The sequence below is a fragment of the Lynx rufus genome, unplaced genomic scaffold, assembly GCF_022079265.1.
Source record: "Lynx rufus isolate CCGP_SWC_20201006 ecotype Redwood Valley unplaced genomic scaffold, mLynRuf1.p SCAF_3, whole genome shotgun sequence".
In the NCBI taxonomy this organism is placed as follows: Eukaryota; Metazoa; Chordata; class Mammalia; order Carnivora; family Felidae; genus Lynx; species Lynx rufus.
Genome location: NW_025814845.1, coordinates 52376293 through 52399633, shown reverse-complemented (window position 1 = coordinate 52399633; position 23341 = coordinate 52376293). Strand labels below are relative to the sequence as shown.

Sequence of the window (23341 nt, the reverse complement as noted above, 5' to 3'; positions counted from 1 at the left end):
AACATCTTCTAAGATATTGCCTTTGGGGGGAATTAGGGAAGCGTAAACATTATTTATTACAAATCCATCTAAATCTGCTATTTATCATAATAAAATGTTGGATTTTTTAAAATTACATTTAAAAAACATACACATTTCTTGGAATTAGATATTAGATGTCCTGATGAATTTGGCTCTTTATCTCTCGTATTCCTAACTCTCTGAGTTACTGTTGTAACAAATATGATTTAAATGAGTCATAGCATGAATTTTTTAAATGTCTTTGAGAAGTCTGGCAATCTTTTAAGACTCTGAAAAACTAGCACTATGGAGTTACTCCCACTAAAACATAATGATAATATTTTATCTTCTATTCCAGCAACCTAAAATCTTTTCTTATTGAGGTATAATTGACATTACATTCATTTCAGGTGTACAACATAATGATTCAATATTTGTATATATTGCCAAATGAACACCACAATAAATCTAGTTAACATCTGTCACCATACATATTAAGAAAAAATGTTTTCTTACGATGAGAACTTTTAAGTTCTATTCTCTTAGGAAGTTTCAAATATGCAATATGAACTAAAGTTACCATGGTGTACCTTACATCCCCATGACGTATTTATTTTATAACGGGAAAATAATCCCCTTTTGACTCCCTTCACCCATTTTTCCCACCTCTCCCCACCCCACATTGATTGATTTGCAGATCCTTGCATCCATGGAATGAATTCCACTTGATCTTTTAATGCATTGATGAATTCAGTTTGCTAATATTTTATTGAGGATTTTTGCATCTTTATTCATCAGGAATATAATTTTTTTCATATGACATCTTTGATTTTGGTATCAGGTAATACTGGCTTCATAACATGAGTTTGGAAGTGTTCCCTCCTCTTCCATTTTTTGGAAAAGGCTGAAAAGGATTAGTATTAATTTCTCTGTGAATGTTTGATAGAATTCACCAGTGAAACCATCTGGTCCTGGACTTTTTAGGGAGCTTTTTGATTACTGATTCAATCTCCTTATCAGTAATCAGTCTGTTCAGATTTTCTATTTCTTCATGGTTCAGTCTTGGTAGGTTGTACATTTCCAGGAATATATCTATTCCTTCTAAGTTGTCAAATTTGTTGGCATTATAATTACTCATAGCAGCTTCTTATGATTCTCTATTTCTGTGGTATCAGGTGTAATGTCTCTTTCTACTTCTGATTTTATTTATTTGAATCCTCTCTTTTTTTTTCCTGGTGAGTTTAATTAAAGGTTTCTCAAATTTGTTTATCTTTTCAAAGAACCAGCTCTTAGTTTCATCAATTTTTTCTATAGTCCTTTTAGTCTCTATTTCACTTATTTCCTCTCTGATATTTGTTATTCCTTTCCTCCTGGTCACTTCATTCTTCTTCTAGTTCCTTGAGATGGAAAACTAGGTTATTTGAGATTTTTTTCTTGGTGTTAAAATCTTTGGGCATTCATTCATATAAAATTGTAAAGATACTAAAACTATGAGGCAAAACCACTTTGATTCTTCTTTTATATTACTGATGAATTAAATATGACTCTTTCCTGCTTCTCTTAATGCAATATACTTTAAATAGCTGAAAGTACCATATACTAGATGCCAGTTTTAATGTTTTTTCTCCTTAAAGTGATCTACTAATAGATAAATGTATCTACTGCTACTGTAAAATTCTTCCTTATACTTTAGAATCATATAGCTTTTTTATCATTATTATTAAGTTTCAGATCAGGTTTCAGATTAATTATTCAGATAAATTATTAAGTTGTGCTTCCAAGAGCTTTCACTAAAGCTCATAATGTGGAATAATATCAATAAAGGACAAGAAAAGGCATTCAAAATATGAATACCTCTTTTTTTAAAAAGGAAGAAATTTCTTTACTTAGTCTGTCAATTCAGGTCAGGAAGAAATTTAAACTTAAAGATTTCAGAAATATTTTCCTAACCAGTTTTTCCATTCTTGGTACCTTCTACATTCTTGTCTCTTATGTAGAATTTCTGAAGAAAAACATGAGTCCTATATGTTCTGAGTAAGAAGAGAATAGTTGTGGTTTGTGTTTAATGACAGGTTATTTGTGCAACTTCAAAAGCCATGTAATTGTCATAAATTTACTCATCAGTATTGCATATAATAAATCTATAAATTCCCTTATGGTTATCATTGGGTCAATTAACCAATGCCTCAATATTTTTATTTTTCTTGTTTTTTTTTAAAGTATATAGTTCCAGAATAATTTATTTTTCTGTAGAAAAATACGTTTAAAACAAGCAACTTAAGGGACACCGAGTGGCTCAGTTGGTTAAGCGTCCAAATTCAGCCTAGGTCATGCTCTTGTTGTTCCCAAGTTCAAGCCCCACTTCGGGCTCTGTGCTGACAGCTCAGAGCTGGAGACTGTTTCAGATTCTGCGTCTCCGTCTCTTTCTCTGGCCCTCCCCACTCATTCTCTGTCTCTCTCTTTCTCAAAAATAAATAAAACATTTTTAAAAACTTAAAGAAAAAAAGCAATTTAAATAAATTCCAGAGAAAAAAATTTAATTCTTTCAGCATGAATAAAATATTACAAGGCGATGGTTATTTTGCATCAAAAACTAATATATGCAAGTGGCAAGAGCAAAAGCTAAGAAATCATATGAGAAGAGGGAGTTAATAAGAAAACCTTCTTGGGGCACCTGGATGGCTCATTGGTTAAGTGTCTGACTCTTGATTTCAGCTCAGGTCACGATCTCACATTTTGTGAGATCCTGCCCTGAGTGGAACTCTGTGCTGACAGTGTAGAGCCTGCTTGGGATTCTCTGTCTCCCTGTCTTTCTGCCCCTCCCCCGCTCTCAATCTCCCTCTCCACCCCCCCCCCCTCCATCTCAAAAATAAATAAAGAGAGAAAAAAAAAAGAAAAACTTCTTGGAGAAGCTACCTTTCAAGACAGGTCTTAAAGAAAGCCACAGACATGAACTGAAAGAAATCCACGAAGTATTCTCTGCTTGGTGTTTACCAGAGCTAAGCCATCAAAATGCAGACCTTCACAAAATGTCTAGGTACCAGGGAGAACAAAAGTGAAAGTGCTACCCTAAATATTAACTTTCTCTCCAATGTGTGTCCTCAAAAGGACCCCTTAGAAACACAAGCGTGTCATGTCAAAAGCATAAGGTAGATGTTATCACTTATATTTTTCCATTGCTCACTCTACCAGCATAACTGTCTAAATATTCTCCCTGGCACATGTCTTGTCCTCTCTTCATTACCAGTGGTCTTTTGTGCTACTATCAAAGCTTAAAATCAACAATGGCTAAGTATAGGAGAAGCACAAATAAGATCCAAATAAGTTTGGATTTTTCACATTTCTTGAAATATGCATTAAGATTAGAAAAATGGAGTGAGTTTCTACCTTAAAAACTACTACCTGCATATATAATTGGTTATTAGGTTTAATTAATTTTAAATATTTAATTAATTTTAAAAGGTTTATTAATTTTATTAAAGGATTTTATTAAAAGATGTATTTATTATAATTAACTCTTAAAATATTTTTTAATGTTATCTTCAGAGTCAAAATGGCAGACATATTAAAGATATGTACTGTAAAAAAACTAATCTACATCACTCTGAGGAATGACAAATATATATGAAACCACAGAGATAATTTTCAGTCTAATTAGAAACACAAAGAAAAGCATTTATTGAGGTTAAGTATGCAGCCACGTGACTAATCAAAACCTTCAGTGTGTGAAGAATTCAGCTTTTGTTCAACCACAATCCAAGTCCACAACTCTGTTCCTTTGCCGTTTAATTCAGACCGGTCTTATTCACACTCCTTTTTGGGGGGGAAGTTAAGGGGCAGGAGATGAAATTATTATGAATGAATTTCCAAGGTTGATAATTCCTGTGTGATAAAACAATTCTAGTAGCTACCTTGCTCAGTAAATCCATGCCCATTTATAATTTTAAAGTTTTCACAGACCTAACACATGAAAATTTTTAAACATCCCATAAAATACATTCTGTAACAGGCACATGAAAAGATGTTCAACGTCGCTCCTTATCAGGGAAATACAAATCAAAACCACACTCAGATATCACCTCACGCCAGTCAGAGTGGCCAAAATGAACAAATCAGGAGACTATAGATGCTGGAGAGGATGTGGAGAAATGGGAACCCTCTTGCACTGTTGGTGGGAATGCAAATTGGTGCAGCCGCTCTGGAAAGCAGTGTGGAGGTTCCTCAGAAAATTAAAAATAGACCTACCCTATGACCCAGCAATAGCACTGCTAGGAATTTATCCAAGGGATACAGGAGTACTGATGCATAGGGGCACTTGTACCCCAATGTTTATAGCAGCACTCTCAACAATAGCCAAATGATGGAAAGAGCCTAAATGTCCATCAACTGATGAATGGATAAAGAAATTGTGGTTTATATACACAATGGAGTACTACATGGCAATGAGAAAGAATGAAATATGGCCCTTTGTAGCAACGTGGATGGAACTGGAGAGTGTGATGCTAAGTGAAATAAGCCATACAGAGAAAGATAGATACCATATGGTTTCACTCTTATGTGGATCCTGAGAAACTTAACAGAAACCCATGGGGGAGGGGAAGGGGAAAAAAAAAAAAAAAGAGGTTAGAGTGGGAGAGAGCCAAAGCATAAGAGACTGTTAAAAACTGAGAACAAACTGAGGGTTGATGGGGGGTGGGAAGGAGGGGAGGGTGAGTGATGGGTATTGAGGAGGGCACCTTTTGGGATGAGCACTGGGTGTTGTATGGAAACCAATTTGACAATAAATTCCATATATTAAAAAAAATAAAATAAAATAAAATTTCTTAGAAACAAAATACATTCTGTAACAGAATTCGGTTAATCCCCTCTATATTTTAATGCTAGAACCCCAGGGAAACTATCTGAAAAGTAGGATTAATCAATTTATTTAACATTTGGACTCAGGTAAAGTAAATAAATTCACCTGAGTAGAGTTAAAGCTCAGGATCTATGAAAATTTATATTATAAATGTATCTACTGCTACTATAAAATTCTTCCTTATACTTTAGAATCATATAGCTTAGTTTTCATTATTATTAAGTTTCAGATTTTTTAAGGAAGAAAATATTCACTGGATATCAGACTTTTACCAGTACATCCAAATTTGCATATCTTACTTTCTATTCCAGAAAGATAGCAAATATTAAATAATTGTAGATTCAAAGCCCATTTAGAAAGTACCTAGGTATCTTTTCTAACTCAATGTTCAATAATGAGTGAATTATGGCTATTTTTGCCCCCACTTATTTTTAATAGCTTGACTCCTTTCCAAAAAATGTTTGTCATCAGCTATTCCTAGTTCCCCTGCTACCCCTCGATGCTAAGTGACTTTTCTTGGTGCATCCAATTTTCTATGCACAAATCTGCCATAGCACTAATCATATACTAAATTATCTACTTAGTTGTATATCTCTTCCACTACACTCCAAGTTCATTGAGGACAGGGTCCATGTCTATTGTCTTTGATTCCTGGCCCATAGGAGAAGATCAGCACACAGTTCCTGAGCTGCTTTTTAAAACCACTTTGTCTTATTATCTATACTTTGATGGAATCTCCTTTTGGCAAGGGGAATGCCATTGTTTGTTGTCACTTCCTTTATACGTTACATTGTAAACAGAGTACCTTAAGTTACAGAGTTGACTCCTTGATTCAAGCATAAATCCATAAGAGTTCTAGCTTTTGAGTGTGAGCCAAAGACTTACAGCAAACACAAATAGCCACAGCAGTGACTCAATCCAAGGAGTGACAGCTTAAATCACTTCCCCCATTTATTGTACCTGTCTGTCTTTCACCTACCGAAGCAATAGTTATTCTATTAAGCTCTGGTATAATACAACTATTAAAAGCAAATTATAAGTCAAAAACATTTCTCCCCTTTAGCAAGACATACATCAATAAAGAAACCTCAAAGAAAGAAGAAAGTTCTGTGAACATAGTAGAGTTCTCTAAATAATTAGTTCATAAGGTGTAGCATTTAACATTTTTCCGGTCAAGTTACAGGAGTATAATCATTTCCCAAACTTTTGATATGGTTTTGTATATTTTACTAACCACACAAAGCTCAAAATGAAACTCTAAAGGTATCATGTCCAATAAAAATTAGCTTCTGGAAGGCAGCTAAGAAGGATTAGGTGGAAATGAGCCACCTTTCAGTTTAAGTGGGTGCGGCTCATACCTACTCAGTCCATCTGACAGTTGAATTGGTCCTGCCTTTTTGTTCAAACAAGTTGACTTTCTGGTAAAGAATTCTTTTGTCCCCTTGATTTGTTGTGCAACCTAATGTAAGAGTGTGTAACTATAATTGTCATATATAAATGGATACTCCCTCCTGGATTTATAGAAATGCAAGAGCATAATAAAAATGAACCTCCATTGGCATATATAGTATTTAACCTATAGAGCAACTGATGATTCACTTTTTGAAGAGAAACCCTTAAGTAGAAATGGCTAGTATATTTATAGTTCTCTACATCTGAAATTTGGGGCATAATTGTGATTCACTTGTTCACCCTCTCCCCATATACCTTCATCATGAATTAAACAGGTTTGCAGTTCTGCAGAGATTTGGGGCCCACAACAAAATCATCTATTGTAGATCTCATTCTGAAATATTCCCTAGATGTCTAGGAATGAGTAGACAATATTAAAGTCCGCTTTATTACTAATTTTTTTATCCAAAACAAATTGGCATACTTAATTGAGTGTTCTGAATAACTGAAATCACACAAAGGGTATTAATTTTAAAAGGATCAAAATATACCAAAATGCACTCAACACCAAAAAAAAATGCACTGCATAAATAATGTGCATAGTCTCTCCTAGTTATTAGCATTATTTGTTATGCTATCTGGTTATTACAGTATCTAAGCCTGGTTTCTCAAAAAGCAGAGCCTGAGACAGACTCACATGTGGTATTTGATCTAAGAAAGAGTAAAAGGCAAAAAGCATAAAATAAGGAGGGAGAATTTCCAACATCAGGGGCAACTCTAGCTCCATCCCATAGAATCTTCTGAATTATATATCAGAACTGCGCTCCCCAATGACTAACAGGAAAAGAATTTGTCCATTGACACCCATCTTGCACCAGCTCCTACAGAGTTAACTCCTACATTTCCTATTGTCCATCTGGGAATGTCCAGCAGGCCCCTTCTGGCAGAAAGTGAGAAGCTAAGGTGCTAACTTGAGAAGGGCATGTGCCAAATTACTCCTGAGTAAAGTGAATCCAAATCTGTATGAAATCGGTCACCATATTGTGGCTGATTTTAGATATGGCCAAGAGTATTTAAAGTGGTACAAAGACTAATGTTAAATACATTCAGTTACCTGGTGACTTGGAATCAAGACACAGTGAAAGATCACCATTTTTATATATTTTAGTACTTTTTAGGACCCAGACCTTTTTTTCAACTTATAATGGGGAACTTGAGAGTCTTTAGAAACAGAGGAATGAAAACTAACATTTTATTTCTCTCTATGCTAATCCATGAACATAGAAAGCATATAGTCAAAACTGAATAAAATGATTGTTTACAGAATAATGTGTTCCCCAAAACAAAATAATTAGTATTAATTAATATTTTAAAATGTTCAGAAATGTAAATATTTTTTTCTTTTTCTTTGACTTTTAGACATTGAAATGCCAGCAGCAGAAAATCTTCTCAATACCTGTAAGTTCATTGACAAAGAGTTATTTTCTAATGAAATTTAATTCCTTGGATGGCAAAAAAGAACTTCACTTGACAGTCAATACAGTGTACATAAAGATGTAATGGGAAGCCTGCTTTCAGAAACTTGTAAAAGGATGACTGTGGTTGATCTTAAATTGACTGATATCATGGATTTTAAATGAGGAAGACATTATTGCATGGCATAATGGCAGAGGGTATCTAGGGACAAGCAGTGATAATTAAGAACTTAGGATCTAAAACCAGCTACACATCAGTGTTGAGCCCCAGATCATACACTTACCAACTGGATGAATTTACACAGGTTATTTAATTTCTGAAACCTTCAGTTCCAAGCCATTGTGATGATAAAAGAAGGCAGCACAAGTAAAGTACTTACAAAAGTGTACAGTTCATAATAAGCACTCAGTAGATTTCAGCTATCTGTATTTTTTATTCTGCCTATAAAAGCTTTAGGCCTAGGAACTCTCTGTGGAATTCTGATGATACAAGCCAAGTTCAGTGTGCTGAGACTTACATGCAGGCAGCTCCCTTGCTGGCCAAGGCATTCTGCTTCTATTCTCCCAGCCACTGCCCAGGGAAATCTGATCCACAGGGTTGCCAGAACTTGTAGCAGGCTGTCAGAGGAGCACTGCTCTTACCTGGGCAATGAGACTAATTCTGGCAGCTGGAAATCACCCTCCAGAGCCAAGCAACACCAACATCATTGGTCCTTACTACCTTCCAGTCACAGCATAGTTATTTCTGAGCAACCTGGGCAAAACTTAAACACAAAGCTTTATTGGATTATTTTTCTTTCTGATATATTTTTACTGAACAACCCTCAAGGAACTTAATAAGACATTTTAGGCATCCCTGGGTGGCTCAGTTGAACACCCAACTCAATTTTGGCTCAGGTCATCATCCCAGGGATGTAGGATCGAGCCCTGCATCAAATCCCATGTTGGGCTCTGCACTAAGCATGAAGCCTGTTTAAGATTCTCTCTTTCTCTCCTCTGCCTCCCTGTCCAACTCCCACTCTCTCTCTCTAAAAAAACAAAAAATTTAAGACATTTTAAAGTCAATTATTCCAATTAAAAAATTTTGTACTGATACAATCAAAATCCACAATTAAAAATTTGTCAGGTTGATAGAAAAGAGGTATACAAGACAGGAATAAAAACCGTAGTAGGAAAGAGACTGGCCAATTTGTATTCTCTCTAGCCAGAAGACTAAGCAACCATCCAGATCAGCATTCTGAATTTGATTTGACCTATCTGAGGTTTTAATTATATTTTATTTTTTTTTTCAACATTTATTTATTTTTGGGACAGAGAGAGACAGAGCATGAACGGGGGAGGGGCAGAGAGAGAGGGAGACACAGAATCGGAAGCAGGCTCCAGGCTCTGAGCCATCAGCCCAGAGCCCGACGCGGGGCTCGAATTCACGGACCGCGAGATCGTGACCTGGTTGAAGTCAGACGCTTAACCGACTGCGCCACCCAGGCGCCCCGAGTTATATTTTAAATAAAAAGTAAGGGGGGGGGGGAGAGGGAGGCAAGAAAAATCAAACAGGGTTGAAGAAAGAATAGAGTTTGGTACATGACAAAGTATGTTAAAGTACAGTCATAAATGGGATGCAAGTTACCAGGGTAGGGAGGCTGTAAGAGCTTGGTAGATTCTTTGATGTTTCTGAAAGTATCAGCCATCAAGTCTCCATTATATTCCTTAAATTCTTGAAGTTTACCCTGTGACCTTTTGATATAACAAAAGCTCCAAGGTGTCATGTAAGATTTCAGCAGAGGTAATAACAAGGTAATGCTGCAGAGGTGGCAGCCAGAAGCTTAACAGACACAACAACCATGAGTAAATGGGAATTCAGGACAGAAATTAATGGACAAATATAAATTAGGCTACAGTTCTGAACAAATGCACAAACAGGAAAGTGGAGTCACACAGGGGAGGTCCTCCAAGCCCACAGAGAAGCATCTTTGTTTTTATATTCCTCCGAAGGAAGTTCAGTAAAGGCCAACTTCCTTTAGGAGTTGTCCAAATGGAAGGGAGGATAGGGAAGAACCATCATACCTTTGGGTTCTGAGTTATTTGTTTTATCCTCTGTAGATTCCATGATAAGGGAGTAGAAAGAAAGGAAAAGAAAAGGGAGTTATAGTTAGTGGGTCAATATGAAAGCTCATTCAAAAATAAAAACCACAAAGACTCTGCTTCAGCTAAGTGGTTTTATGAAAAGGATGCCTTAACAACCTGAGGTTTAGATTGCATCAAAGAAAACAATCTAGAATCAGAATCAATATACAAATTTAAGGACTTCAGAGGGTGAGTGAAGATCTTTTTAAGTCTGCATGTCCCTCCCCTGTGTTTCTGGTGCCTTTCCACCTTCAGGAAAGAATATCTCAAGACACATCTTAACACATTTCTGTGAAGCAATTGACCATCTAACCTTTCCAATTAATTTAAATGTTCTTGTTCATGATACAAATACCTTTCTCTAATTCAGAGTTGCTTAACCTTAACACTATTAACACTGTAGGCCAATTTGTTTGTTTCAGGGACAGTCTTGTGCCTTCTAGATTTTTAGCAGCATCCCCAACCTCTACCAATAAATACCAGTAGTGCATCTTCCACCCCAATTATGACAACCAAAAATATCTCCAGATATTGCTAAATTTCTCCTTGGGTTAGGAGTGGAGTGCAAAATTGTCCCTGATTGAGAACCACTGCTTTCATCTATGCCCACTGCACTGATTATGGCAAGTTTTTCTCACTCTAAGTGTTAGGAACACACCCATTACAAAAATGGGTCCTGCAGTCAAATATCATTTTTATTTCAAGATGTCTTATGGGTTATATGACATGGACTTCATTTCTATATACATTTGTTGAGTACCTCATAGATTATAGGTTCTCTGTGATAGGTTCTAGAAATATCTATATATTTTAAAATATATGGTTCCTGCCCTCTAAAACATTTAATAAGGCTGACAATCTCTAGTAAAAGACACAATAAATTGTTAAGGAACAAGCTCAGTGCTTTAGCTGGAGTAACATGACTTAGTCAAGAGAATCAGAGAGAGACACAGTAATAGTGAAGTTGTACTATTACTGCAAATTTGCTTTAAAGACTTAAAGAGTCCAGCAGTTTCTCTGGATCTAAATTGACACTAGAGCATAGTCCTGTTTCAGAGAAGCGTTTTACTTTGAGAAAGGGTTGGCTATCTTCATGTGTTATTCCTTTAGGCCAGATGTTGTGTATTGTAACTTAAACGCTAACACATTTCTGTCTACTCTATCTCTTGTCACTATCCCATTGGCATTTGTAGCCATTCACTCTTTCTTATAAATGTTTCAGAGCAATCACTGTGTTAAACAACTGCTCACAAAATTACAAGCCACACATTTTCATATACAACTTAGTAACTGGTTATCAATTATTACCTTCTAAATTCAAACACTTCATTTTATATGCTTCTTATAACAGACCATAGCAAGGTCATACAGACATACAGAGAGGAGAGTTATGTGACTAATGAGGATGGGCAGGTGAAAATGTCAATCTATTTTGGGTGAATTCTCAAAAAATCTCATATCAGCAGTTAGTCCTAACTTCTCCAAGACTATGGGCTTTTCCTCAGTTAACAGTTAATAGTGACGTGTATTACAAGAGTTTGTTAACTATAGCAATGCATGCAAAAGCAATATCAGTATCATTATATGCTAACTAACTCCATTTTGAGCAGGTTGTGGACAACGAACAATAACTCCTTCTGGCAACAAGATAGCAGGGGGCAAGGATGCCCAAGAAGGGGAATGGCCTTGGCAAGCTAGCCTTCAACAGAACAGTATCCACCGGTGTGGAGCCACTCTGATTAGTAACAGCTGGCTTGTCACTGCTGCTCACTGTTTCATAAAGTAAGCTCTGGACTACATAAAGGCTCAAAGCCACTCATGCACCTGAAAGTCTGAGATACATATCTTTTAAGAACATAGATTATACAACTATGCCTCCAACTATTCAATACTGTGAAGTATACTCTCAAAATTTCTCAATGAATTATCAGTTTTTAAAAAAAGATATATTCAGGGTAGAGCAGGAATTGTCAACAGTGGCACTATTATATTTGGTCCAAATGATTCTTAGTTTTGGGGTGAGGGGTATCCTGTGCATTATAGAATATTTAGCAGTATCCCTGGTTCCCACCCACCAGATGCCAGTAGCATGCCCCCAGGACTGAAAACTAAAAATGTCTCCAGTTATTATCAAATGTCTCCTGAAGGATACTGAGTTTCCCTCAGTTGAGAATCACTAAGCTATGCTTAATCCATTTTATAAAGAAACTATAAATCCTAAACTGAACACTATTCTTCTATTTCTTTCTCATCATTATTTCATTTGGTCTTATTTATTTAATCATAAGTATTTGAATTCATCCTGCATCCTCCAATATATATTATAGCCCTATTTGAAATTATTATTTCTTTAAAAGATACATTATTACACCAAAAGTTTGCTTTGTTTTTACCCTTTTGTTTGATGTTTAATTTTACTAATTTCTATTGGCTTTATGTAGCACTTATTGGTTTTATTTGTAAATAAAAATCCCTCTTAAACTTGAGATTTTGAATATGTTCCAGCAACACTATTTTTCAGTGCTTAATAGATAAACCCTTGATTAACAAATAATAGTAAAAGTCATAAGTATCTTCCTATTTATAGTTTTTAAATATTATAAAAGAGAATTTCTTCTATTTCCTTAATTTCCATAAGTTTAATCTGTCCCATAATCTTGCCCACTTTTTATTTAATCTTACGATCTTGTCTTATCATATTTAGCTTTCTAAATATCCTTGAGTCTTTCTGGAGAGATAAAAGGTAGTTTCCATGGCTTATCTCTTAAAATATATCTTATTAAAAAAATAAAATATAGCTTATTGCATTATTCAAAGTCTATTCATGTTATTATTATTTTTCTCTTACACATAGCTTTACTTTTATATGTTAATGCACTAAGGTATTCAATACATATCTAATTGTTTTAAAACACATAAGATGTTAATTCCTGCAACTCTGAAATATAGGACTTTTAATAAATAAATCTATTTCTTTAGGGCCAGGGATCCCAAAGAGTGGAATGTTAGTTTTGGTCTTCTTTTAAGTGATCCACAAACAAAACGAAGTATCAAGGATATTATAATTCATGAAAACTATCATTACCCCGCACACGATAATGACATAGCTGTTGTGCATCTGTCCTCGCCAGTATTATACACAAGCAACATCCGAAGAGCATGTCTTCCTGAAGCTACTTACACATTCCCACCCAATTCAAATGTGGTGGTCACTGGATGGGGAACATTAAAGTCTGATGGTGAGTTCCTAACCTTCTTCCATTACATGGTTTGAGCTCTAGGAGTTAAAAAAAAAATACTCTGAATCACAACTAAACCTGAGATAGATTTTCTCTGGATCATTTTGAAGAGGATAATGTGCAATGGATTGAAAATTTATCTTCAACCACATTCATATGGAAACTACAATTTCCTAGAGCTTTTACCATAATTGCCTTTAACAATGGTAGTTTTAATAGAAATGCATTATTGAATAAGTAATTCATTTTCTTCCATTTTCTTCATTCATAATTCAATAAATATCTTGATTACCACCTTTATGCCAAATACTGGTCTAGGTGGTTTGGACATATAAATCTATAAAATAGGCAAATATTCCTGCCCTCAAAAGCTTATATATTTAGTAAAAGAAGACAATAACCATAAAATACAATAAATAAGTAGATTACACAGCATGTTTTATGCAGGTAAGTACCAAAGCAAAACAAACAAACAAACAAGACTACAGAGGTTTGGGTATTTTTGACGGGGAGAAATGAATAGCTCTATGTGAAAAGGCAATACTTGAGCAAAGATCATTTAAATATGTGCATTCCCATGACCGTAGTTATGTAAAGATTTAGTGGCTATTTATGTTCATAAATGCTTTGGAAAGCAGAAAAAATAAATCTAAAATTAATTTTGAGGTTCAGAATTACAGTGACAGCAGAAAATCTTAAAATGATTATAAAATATAAGTTTTGGAATTTGAATTTTTCATTTTGTTTTCTAACACATACAAGTAATAAATATAAAATTCCAAAACAATTCAAAAGGGAAAAAAATCCCATTACACATGGATGAACACACTAAGTATTTCAAATATGGTAATTTTTTAATGTTTATTTTTGAGAGAGAGAGAGAGAGAGAGTTCAAGCCAAGGAGGGGCAGAGACAGAGAGGGAGACCCAGAATCCAAAGCAGGTTCCAGGCCCTGAGCTGTCAGCATAGAGCCCGACGCGGGGCTCAAACCCAGGAACCATGAGATCATGACCTGAGCCAAAGTCGGATGCACAACTAACTAAGCTACCCAGATGCCCCTAAATGTGGTCATTTTTAACAATAGCTTGGTATGTTCATTGCATTACTACTTTGTTACTAAGAAAGGAGACAAAAGCTTAATTAAAACATATGTTTTACATTGTTTTGGAAATTGTATACAGTAGTACAAATAAACTTAGCCAGAGATACTAATATTGACTTCAGCAAAAAGTATACACTTTTCTTCCTTTAGGAACAAGTCCTAATATACTCCAAAAAGGATTAGTGAAGATTATAGATAATAAAACCTGCAACAGTGAAGAGGTATATGGTGGTGTGATCACACCTGGAATGTTGTGTGCTGGGTTCCTGGAAGGAAGTGTGGATGCCTGCCAGGTAAATCCGCCTATTCCATTTTCAGGATTTTTTCCTTGTGTATTTTAATTCCAATTAATTTGTTCAATTTTCTCAAAAGACTGACAAATTTTAAAGGTTTAAGTTTGTTTTGTAGCCAGAGTAATTAATTAGAATTATATTGCCATCTGATAGGTCCTACTAAAATACTAAAGAGCTAAGCCTCTCTTATGGTTATAAGAAGCTGGGAATAAGACTGGAGAAGAGACTAAATTTGGAATAAGCAGGAAAAAGATGAAGGGAATTTTGGTAAATTTAGTTGGATTGGCCCTCTTTCACTGAGAAACACTCAACTGAATCCAACACCAAACCTAACGATCATGGAGCTTTCTTAATTTGAGTGGCTTCAACACCCTAAATATTTTATTTATTTAACAATGCTTATATAGCATCTCCATGTGGTAGCCACTGTTTTAAGCTCTTTACAAATGCTAATTTCTTCCAGTTATGACAATTCTGTGATGTATGCTTGTACTATTATAAGCCCTATTTCTTAGTTGAAGGGACTGAGACAAAGAAATCAAGTAATTTGTTTAAACTTACACAGGCATTAAGTGGTAGAACCCAGATTTAAACAGAGGATTTGGGGCTGCACAGCCTATATTCTGAATGCTATACTAAGCTGCCTTTCCTTATGCTTAATATGCTTCAAACACCTCTCAGGCTGTTTACAAGCAATAGTCCCAGAGTTAACAAAAGTACTACTCTGATTATCTAGGCGGGCAGAATCAGGGGTAAATCCAGGACAACCCTTATTTTACTCCTTCATTTCTATGCACTACTATGTCCCATACTCTGTGCTAGGTGCAGGGGAGCTAAACGTTAATAAAGCATTATTCATGTACTCTAGGAGCTAGAAGACATACAAACAAGTACTTGTAATACATAATTATCATCTCTCATTATAGAGTCCCATCTTTCCAACTCTCACACTAACCCTATTCTTCAAAGTTATGACAAGCTTAGATCTCAATTTTCTCAATTTCCTCTCAGTCCATCACCCTCAGGAATATGACTGTCTTCTAAACTTATGCAGCCTAGAGGTTTTATTATTTCAACCTTTCCATTGCCAGCACCCTAATGACTTCACCATCTTCTACTTCCCCACACCCATGCTAATAATCTCCAACCACAGAGCAATATGACTATTTTATTGGCTCCTATATGTGAACTCCTGAGAACAACTAGGAGAAACCTTGCAGCCTTGTAAACTGGTGTCATATAATCACAGCTGAGTCCTTACCACATTATAGAATTATTGAATGCATCCTTTATATATATATATGCATATCCTATATAAGCAACATTTCATTACATTGTTTGAATGTGTCCCTATATGCTCTTGTGTTCCTTAACATATGACATTTCCTCATACTAACTAGAAAAAAAGAAATCATGAGAACTCCTTTAATTTCTTTTCTATATGATAAATTTATATTTGTACCTATCCTCGCATTCTAGGCTCAGCACAAAAAAAAATTTCTTCTACTCTTCAAAGCTAATCTTTTCCCTGTATTCTTCATCCATTCTCTATCTATACAGATATTTGTGCTTTACATTAATTTGAACTTTCTTCCATATTTTCCAAACTGTTCCACTCCAACAATATTCTGCAAATACTATCAGATCTCTCCTTTAGTACACTGTACTCTTTCTTTTTCTGTTATTGGTCAAATCTCTAAAGAATAGTCAACCATCATTGTTCCATATTCTCAACTTATTCATTCTCTGACCCACTGCTTGCAGGCTTTTGCCCTACCAGTCCAGATTAGCCAAGATGGTCTAATTGCTAAATCCAATACATGCAGAGTGGAAGATGGACTGGAAGCAAGTACGCTAGAGATATTATGATCTGTTAAAATATTTTACCTGAGAAAGGTAAAGAGGGCTTCAACTAAGATACAGTAAGAATGAAGAGGCACTGAGACAGGGGGACAAGACTGCAAGCCTGATTAGAAGTGAGGAAGGGTCTGACACTTGATCTCAGCTCAAGTCTTGATCTCAGGATCATGAGTTTGAGCCCCGCGTTGGGCTCCACACTGGGCATGGGGCCTACTTAAAACATCACCATCAACAACAACAACAAACAACAGGATGAATATTATTCAATTCTATTTGCTTATGGGTCAGCAATGCAACCCCATCTATTTCTTAATTTGTCTGAACTTTCTGTAAAATCTGCTGCACAAAGGTTTTGTATGAAAAGTTTGTTGTTTGTGTGTGAAAAAAAAAAAAACAGGGTAGGAATAGGGAAAAGAAAGAATACATGCTAAATTCCATACTTATCCCTGAACAAAGGGAGAGAAGATGTACAGAAGAAAAGCAGGTTGTGGAGGTTTAAAGTTTGGGGCATGCTAAATTTGAGGTGCTTGTGGAATAACTAGGCATATATGTCCAATGTGGCATTAGAAATCAAAACCTTGAGCTCAGGAAAGAGTTCTGGCTGTACATATATACCTGAAAGTTATTGTCAGCTGGGGGGCAGTTAAATTCATAAGCACAGATATAATTGCTCAGATAAAGAATATAAAATAAGAAGCACCCAAGATTTAGAACTCGGGTATAAATGCTCCTAAGAAGCTAACAGTAAGAGATAAGGAAAACTAAGGGGGAGAAAATTAGAAATTGGTATCACAGGGTCACAGGAGTCCAGGGATCAGCACAAAAGGGAATAGTCAACAAGTCACACAAGCCATACAGTAAGATAAATGCTGGAAAGAGTGTATCAACTTCAACAATTGTTTATTGGCAAAGTTTAGAAGGTTCATTGGTGGAAAGAAAAACCATTTAGAAGAAAGTTGAAAATAAGACAAAAAAATGGAAATTTCAATATAGACTACTACTTCAAGCCACTTAGCTGTGAAAGGAAGATAATTAGGGCAATAGAAGAGGTCTTAAGATACAGAAAGGTTGTCATTTTTTCAGACGGGCAAAACTGAAAAAAAAAGTGTATATTCACGGTGGGGAAAGACGGTGGAGGAAATGAAGACGTTATTAGGAAAAACAAACAAGAAAAGAGAAGAGTATTGACAGAATAGTGTCCTTGGTCCAAAGAACAGGTGGGGAGATTAGCCTTAGAAAGAACTAAATACCTCCATTTATCAGACGATAGTAAATATAGATGTGGGCTGATGCAGGTGAGCTAGAAACTCAAAAGAGACAAGGACAAGAAATGGAGAGATTGCTATCTATTATTCTCCACTTACTCTATGAATTTGAAACCAAGAGATTAGGTTCAGAGTCTGGGAACCTGATTTTTAAAAATTGTAAAATAGGCCTTTTGTACTATTGGTAGGAATGTAAAATGGTGCAGCCTCTATGGAAAACAACAGGGTGGTTCCTCAAAAAATTAAAAATAGATTACTATATGATCCAGCAAGTCCATTTCTGGGTATATACTCAAAATAATTGAAAGCAAGGACACAAATAGAGATTTGCACATTTAATTCATAGCAGCATTATTCACAATAGCCAAAAGATGGAAGCAACCCAAATGCCCATTGATAAAAAAGTGGACAAACAAAATGTGGTATATACATAAAATAGAGTATTAGTCAGCCTAAGGAAGGAAATGCTGACACATGCTACAACATGGACAAAACCTGAAGACACTGTGTTAAGTGAAATAAGCCAGTCACAAAAGGATAAATACTGTATGACTCCATTCATATGAGGTACTTGGAGTAGTCAGACTCATAGAGACAGAAAGTAAAATGGTGGTTGCCAGAAGCTGGGAAAAGCAGGATATGGGGAGTTCTTGTTTAATGGGTATAAAGTTTTAGTTCTGCAAAATGAAAAAAGTTGTGGAGGTGGATGGTGTTGATGATCGCACAGTATGAATGTAGTTAATGCCATTGACGTGTACATTTAAAATGGTTAAGGGGCGCCTGAGTGGCTCAGTCGGTAGAGCGTCCGACTTCGGCTCAGGTCACGATCTCGCGGTCCACGAGTTCGAGCCCCGCGTCGGGCTCTGGGCTGATGGCTCGGAGCCTGGAGCCTGCTTCTGATTCTGTGTCTCCCTCTCTCTCTGCCCCTCCCCCGTTCATGCTCTGACTCTCTGTGTCTCAAAAATAAATAAACGTTAAAAAAAAAAATTAGGGGCGCCTGGGTGGCGCAGTCGGTTAAGCGTCCGACTTCAGCCAGGTCACGATCTCGCGGTCCGTGAGTTCGAGCCCCGCGTTGGGCTCTGGGCTGATGGCTCAGAGCCTGGAGCCTGTTTCCGATTCTGTGTCTCCCTCTCTCTCTGCCCCTCCCCCATTCATGCTCTGTCTCTCTCTGTCCCAAAAATAAATAAAAAACGTTGGAAAAAAAAAAATTAAACAGCAACTATTTATTTAAAAAATAAATAAAATTAAAAAAAATAAATAAATAAAATGGTTAAAATAGTAAATTTATGTTATATATATTTTACATAATTTAAAAATGGATGTATATGTATATGTATATAATACATATAATGTATACATATATGTATATAATGTATATGTATATAATACATATGACATACAAAATAAATCAACTGTTTATGTTATTGGTAAGACTTCTGGTCAACAGTAGGCTCTTAGTAGTTAAGTTTTGGGGGAGTCAAAGGTCATGCTCAGAGTTTTGACTGTGCACCTCTAAACCCCTGCATTGTTCAAGGGTCATTTGTATGCAGATGATCAGAATCAAGGTAACCAAGGGACTGGTTTCATCCAATAGCTGTAGAAATTATTCAGGATGATGGGAAGGTCTGGAGCAAAGGAAAAGCCAGATGCTGAAGTGTTCCATCATTCTGAAAGAATGGCCTAAACATCAGTAGATAAAAACCATAAGGAGTATAGAGAGTAGTTTAGCCAAATTATACAATTCTGAAAATTGGAGAGATGTTTACATAAGAATGAAAGAGTCATAATCCAATGCTTGTGGTGGGTAAATATAAACCTTACTTTTTTTCTCAACATCTGGCTGAAAATAGGGGAGTTTAGAAAGATAATAAGAGAATTCTTCAGCACACTGATGATTTCATAAGCAACAATACTTTCAATATCTCTTTTGGGTAATAAATGAGTTGAAAATTTTCATACATGTTTTCCATTACTGTAGTGTTGTATCCAAAGACATGTACTGACATCTTTCATTTAAACAAATGATTATAGGGGCGCCTGGGTGGCTCAGTCAGTTAAGCGTCCAACTTCAGCTCAGGTCATGATCTCACAGTCCGTGAGTTCGAGCCCCGCGTCGGGCTCTGTGCTGATGGCTCAGAGCCTGGAGCCTGCTTCCGATTCTGTGTCTCCCTTTCTCTAACCCTCCCCCCGTTCATGCTCTGTCTCTCTCTGTCTCAAAAATAAATAACAATTAAAAAAATTTTTTAAATAAATAAATGATTATAAGCACAAAAATATTCTATACTAAAATCATTTTAATATTGAAATATCTAGGGTTTTATTTTCCTTTTTCTGTGTCTCCCTGTCTTTACTACAAAGAAAAATAAGCAGTATTTTTACCTTTAAACTATAGTAATTGTATGTATCCTCTTCTCCCTAGGGTGACTCTGGTGGACCTCTGGTTGGTGCAGATTATAAAGGCACTTGGTTCCTTGCTGGTATTGTAAGCTGGGGAGATGAATGTGCTCTTCCAAACAAGCCTGGTGTCTACACTCGAGTAACATACTACCGAGACTGGATCTTGTCCAAAACTGGTCTCTAGTGCAGAAGTTCTTTACAGATTAAAGCTTGAGGGACACCTGGGTGGTCAGTTACTTGAGCATCCTACTTCAGCTCAGATCATGATCTCCAGTTCATAGATTCAAGCCCCACATTGGGCTCTCAGCTGTCAGTGCAGAGCCCGCTTCAGATCCTCTGTCCCCCACCCCTCTCTCTCTCTCTGCATCTTGTCTGTTGTGCTCACTCTCTCAAAAAGAAATAAACATTAAAAAAAAAAGAAGCTTGAAAATGATCCCCTGTGAAATATTTGTAATTCCCAAGCTATACATAATTTAGAATCACCTCTCTTTATGCACATTTAATATTGCAAACATAAAGATATATAATTTTAGAACTGTGAAAACTTTTTGTATACTAGACTTTGAAAAAGGGTTAGTGACAGTAATGAACCAGAACATATTATCTCCCCTATACCTCTCTCTAGATTGAAGGTAATTACATGAGTAAATATGGATTACAGTTTACTAAGGAGGTCTTTTCTGCTGATTTGTAGATCTAGGTCCCTTAGGAAATCATAGAAGAGATGTTAGCAATAAAGTCCCTTCTTAGTATATAAATAATCCCCAGCTGAATCACATCGTTGCTACAAAAATTATATATTGATAGGTTATAGCCTAATGAATTGCAGTAATATAAAAATTTCCAAAGAAAATCTGTCTACCTGTTTTCTTCCTAGTCTTTGTGCCAATGCTAATCTCTTCTCTATTTATGGCTTCCTCACCTGGACTGACACAAAACAGCATGATAATGCCATGGGGTGCATTGAATAGATCGCAATGCTTTTTGATCTGTCCCTATTTCTCTTTCATATGTAAGTGAGGCCAGAAGATGTTTCTCACATGTACACACATAATAGCAAAATTATCCTCAGACACATGGGCTCTGTTTCACTAGGTAAGCTTGAACAGGTAACACTGTATTACATACCTCTAATCTCTTAAAATTCCTCAATATAAATTATCAGCCAGAATAAATAATATGGAAATTTTGCTTTCGCTTCACTTTCCTTTTGTCCATACAGAAACGTTCTAGCTGAGGGTACAGATGTCTATGAATGCACTGTTAGAGCTCATGCTAACTTGCCACATAAACAGGTCAGTTGGCTTTTATCATGAATATAATCTCATGGTGATGCTTTTCCAGACTGCAGTCCACCAGTATCTCTAAAGCAGTTTACCTTTCTCTTTTGTCATCACTGACATCCCTATAGCTACCACTAACAGCTTTCATTATGATATAAATTTTGTTCACGGGCCCAAAAAATAATTGCATTAATAATAGTAGCTAACATTTATAGACCACTTACATGCCAGGCACACTTTACATGTATTATTACGCCGAACCCTCACAACAACCTTGTAAGGATGATTCCCTTGTAATCTTAATTTTACAGATAAGGAGACTGAAATAGAAGTGAACCTCAGAGAGTTTATAATTGGCTGAGCTGGGATTCAAAATCAGACAATTGGATTCCAGAGTCCATACTGTAAACAACTATGCCCTGTTATGTGATATGGTTATAACTAAGGATCTACCTAGTATAGTATTCTAAAATGTAATATTTGTCATAAATTTTATAGATTAATTCATACAGTAGCCTTATTATTTGATAAATTTAAAAAATATTGTGACATCTCTCTGGGCATGTGTGTGGCTTAGTCCCTTAAGCATCCGACTCTTGATATTGGCTCAGGTCGTGATCTCACAGTTTGTGAGATCATACCCCAAGTTGGGCTCTGCACTGACAGTGTGGAGCCTGCTTGGGATTCCCTCTCCCTCTCTCTCTGCCCCTCCCCTGATCACACATACACACACACACACACACACACACTCTCTCTCTCTCTCTCTCTCTCTCTCAGATCTCTCTCTTTCAAAATAAACATTTAAGAAAATATTTTGACTATCTAAAGTTATACATTTACAAAAATTAGTATTTCTACTTTTCAATTTTTTAGAAATTAAGTATGTCCAAAAAGTATATGGATATTGGTCAGGATTCGTTGGTCACAAGTGAGAGAAACTCAATTAACACTACCTTAAGTGAAAAGAAGAAATTTTCAACTCATCTAAAAATCTAGAGATCTACATGTGGCAGAGCTGAAGCTAGATCCAAGGACTCAACAGTGTTTTGATCTCTAGTCACATCTTAACTTTTCTTTCGTCTGTCTTCATTCATAGCCAGATGCTGCCCACTGAGTTAGTAAAGACCTACTCACTGGCTCTAGGATTAGGTTTCCTTTAGTGCTAACGGTGCCACAAAAATAGAGCCCTCCTGCCCTCTGGCTTCAAGTGTTAAAAAAATCCTGAGGATGCCTATAATGAGCCTAGGTGGAGGTAAGAGGGGACTTGGTTGACAGCCCCTGTGAGCAGGGTGGGGGGACATCCAAGAAAGAAAAAAATTCCGGCAGACAAAAAAATTAATGGTTATCTGTTACCCAGTAGAAAATGTGCTATTTTCTGAATCAATACAATGTTATTTCAAATTATATCATCTCATTCTATATTTTCTATATTTTCATGTGTTTATTGTCTTAACTACAGATTTTGTATAAAGCAATGTCATGCTACGTATATTCTAGTATCTTAGTTTTAAAAAGCAAGATGATTGAGGTGCCTGATTGGCTCAGTTGGTTGAGTGATGCACTCTTGATTTCAGCTCAGGTCATGATCTCAGGATCATGGGGTCGAGCCCCACATCAGGCTCTGCACTGAGTGTGGAGCCTGCTTAAGATTCTCTCTCTCCCTCTTTGTCTCTCTCTCTCGCTCTCTCTCTCTCTCCCTCTGCCCCTCTCCCCCATTCACATATGCACTCTCTCTCTAAAAAATAAAATAAAATAAAATAAAATAAAATAAAATAAAATAAAATAAAATAAAATAAAATAGTGGTGAATGACTAGAAAATGGAAAAGAAGGGTAAAAATTGACTTTAAGACTAGGTGAGTGGGAGAATGGGAATATACTGAATGGAAACTAGGGAGACTAGACTGAGGACCACAAATGATGACTGCAAAATTCTTTTTTAAAATAGTCTTCAACAAGAACTGAGCATATGTATCCCTAGCATATATTTGCTTCTAAGGTAAGATGAGAATTATTTAAATCAGTATATTCTTATTCTGATGGAATATTCTATAA

General features: G+C 36.0%; 1 protein-coding gene across 1 annotated transcript in view; it reads left to right on the top strand.

Annotated features, from left to right (window-relative positions):
- Positions 1–20189, top strand: part of LOC124521066 (transmembrane protease serine 11C-like) — a 53301-nt gene extending 33112 nt beyond the window's left edge. The window contains exons 6-10 of the mRNA XM_047092245.1: positions 7670–7708; positions 11460–11631; positions 12829–13088; positions 14341–14483; positions 20028–20189. Of these exons, the coding sequence (XP_046948201.1) occupies positions 7670–7708; positions 11460–11631; positions 12829–13088; positions 14341–14483; positions 20028–20189 (776 nt within the window). The remainder of the gene's footprint in view (positions 1–7669; positions 7709–11459; positions 11632–12828; positions 13089–14340; positions 14484–20027) is intronic.
- The last annotated feature ends 3152 nt before the right edge of the window (positions 20190–23341 follow it).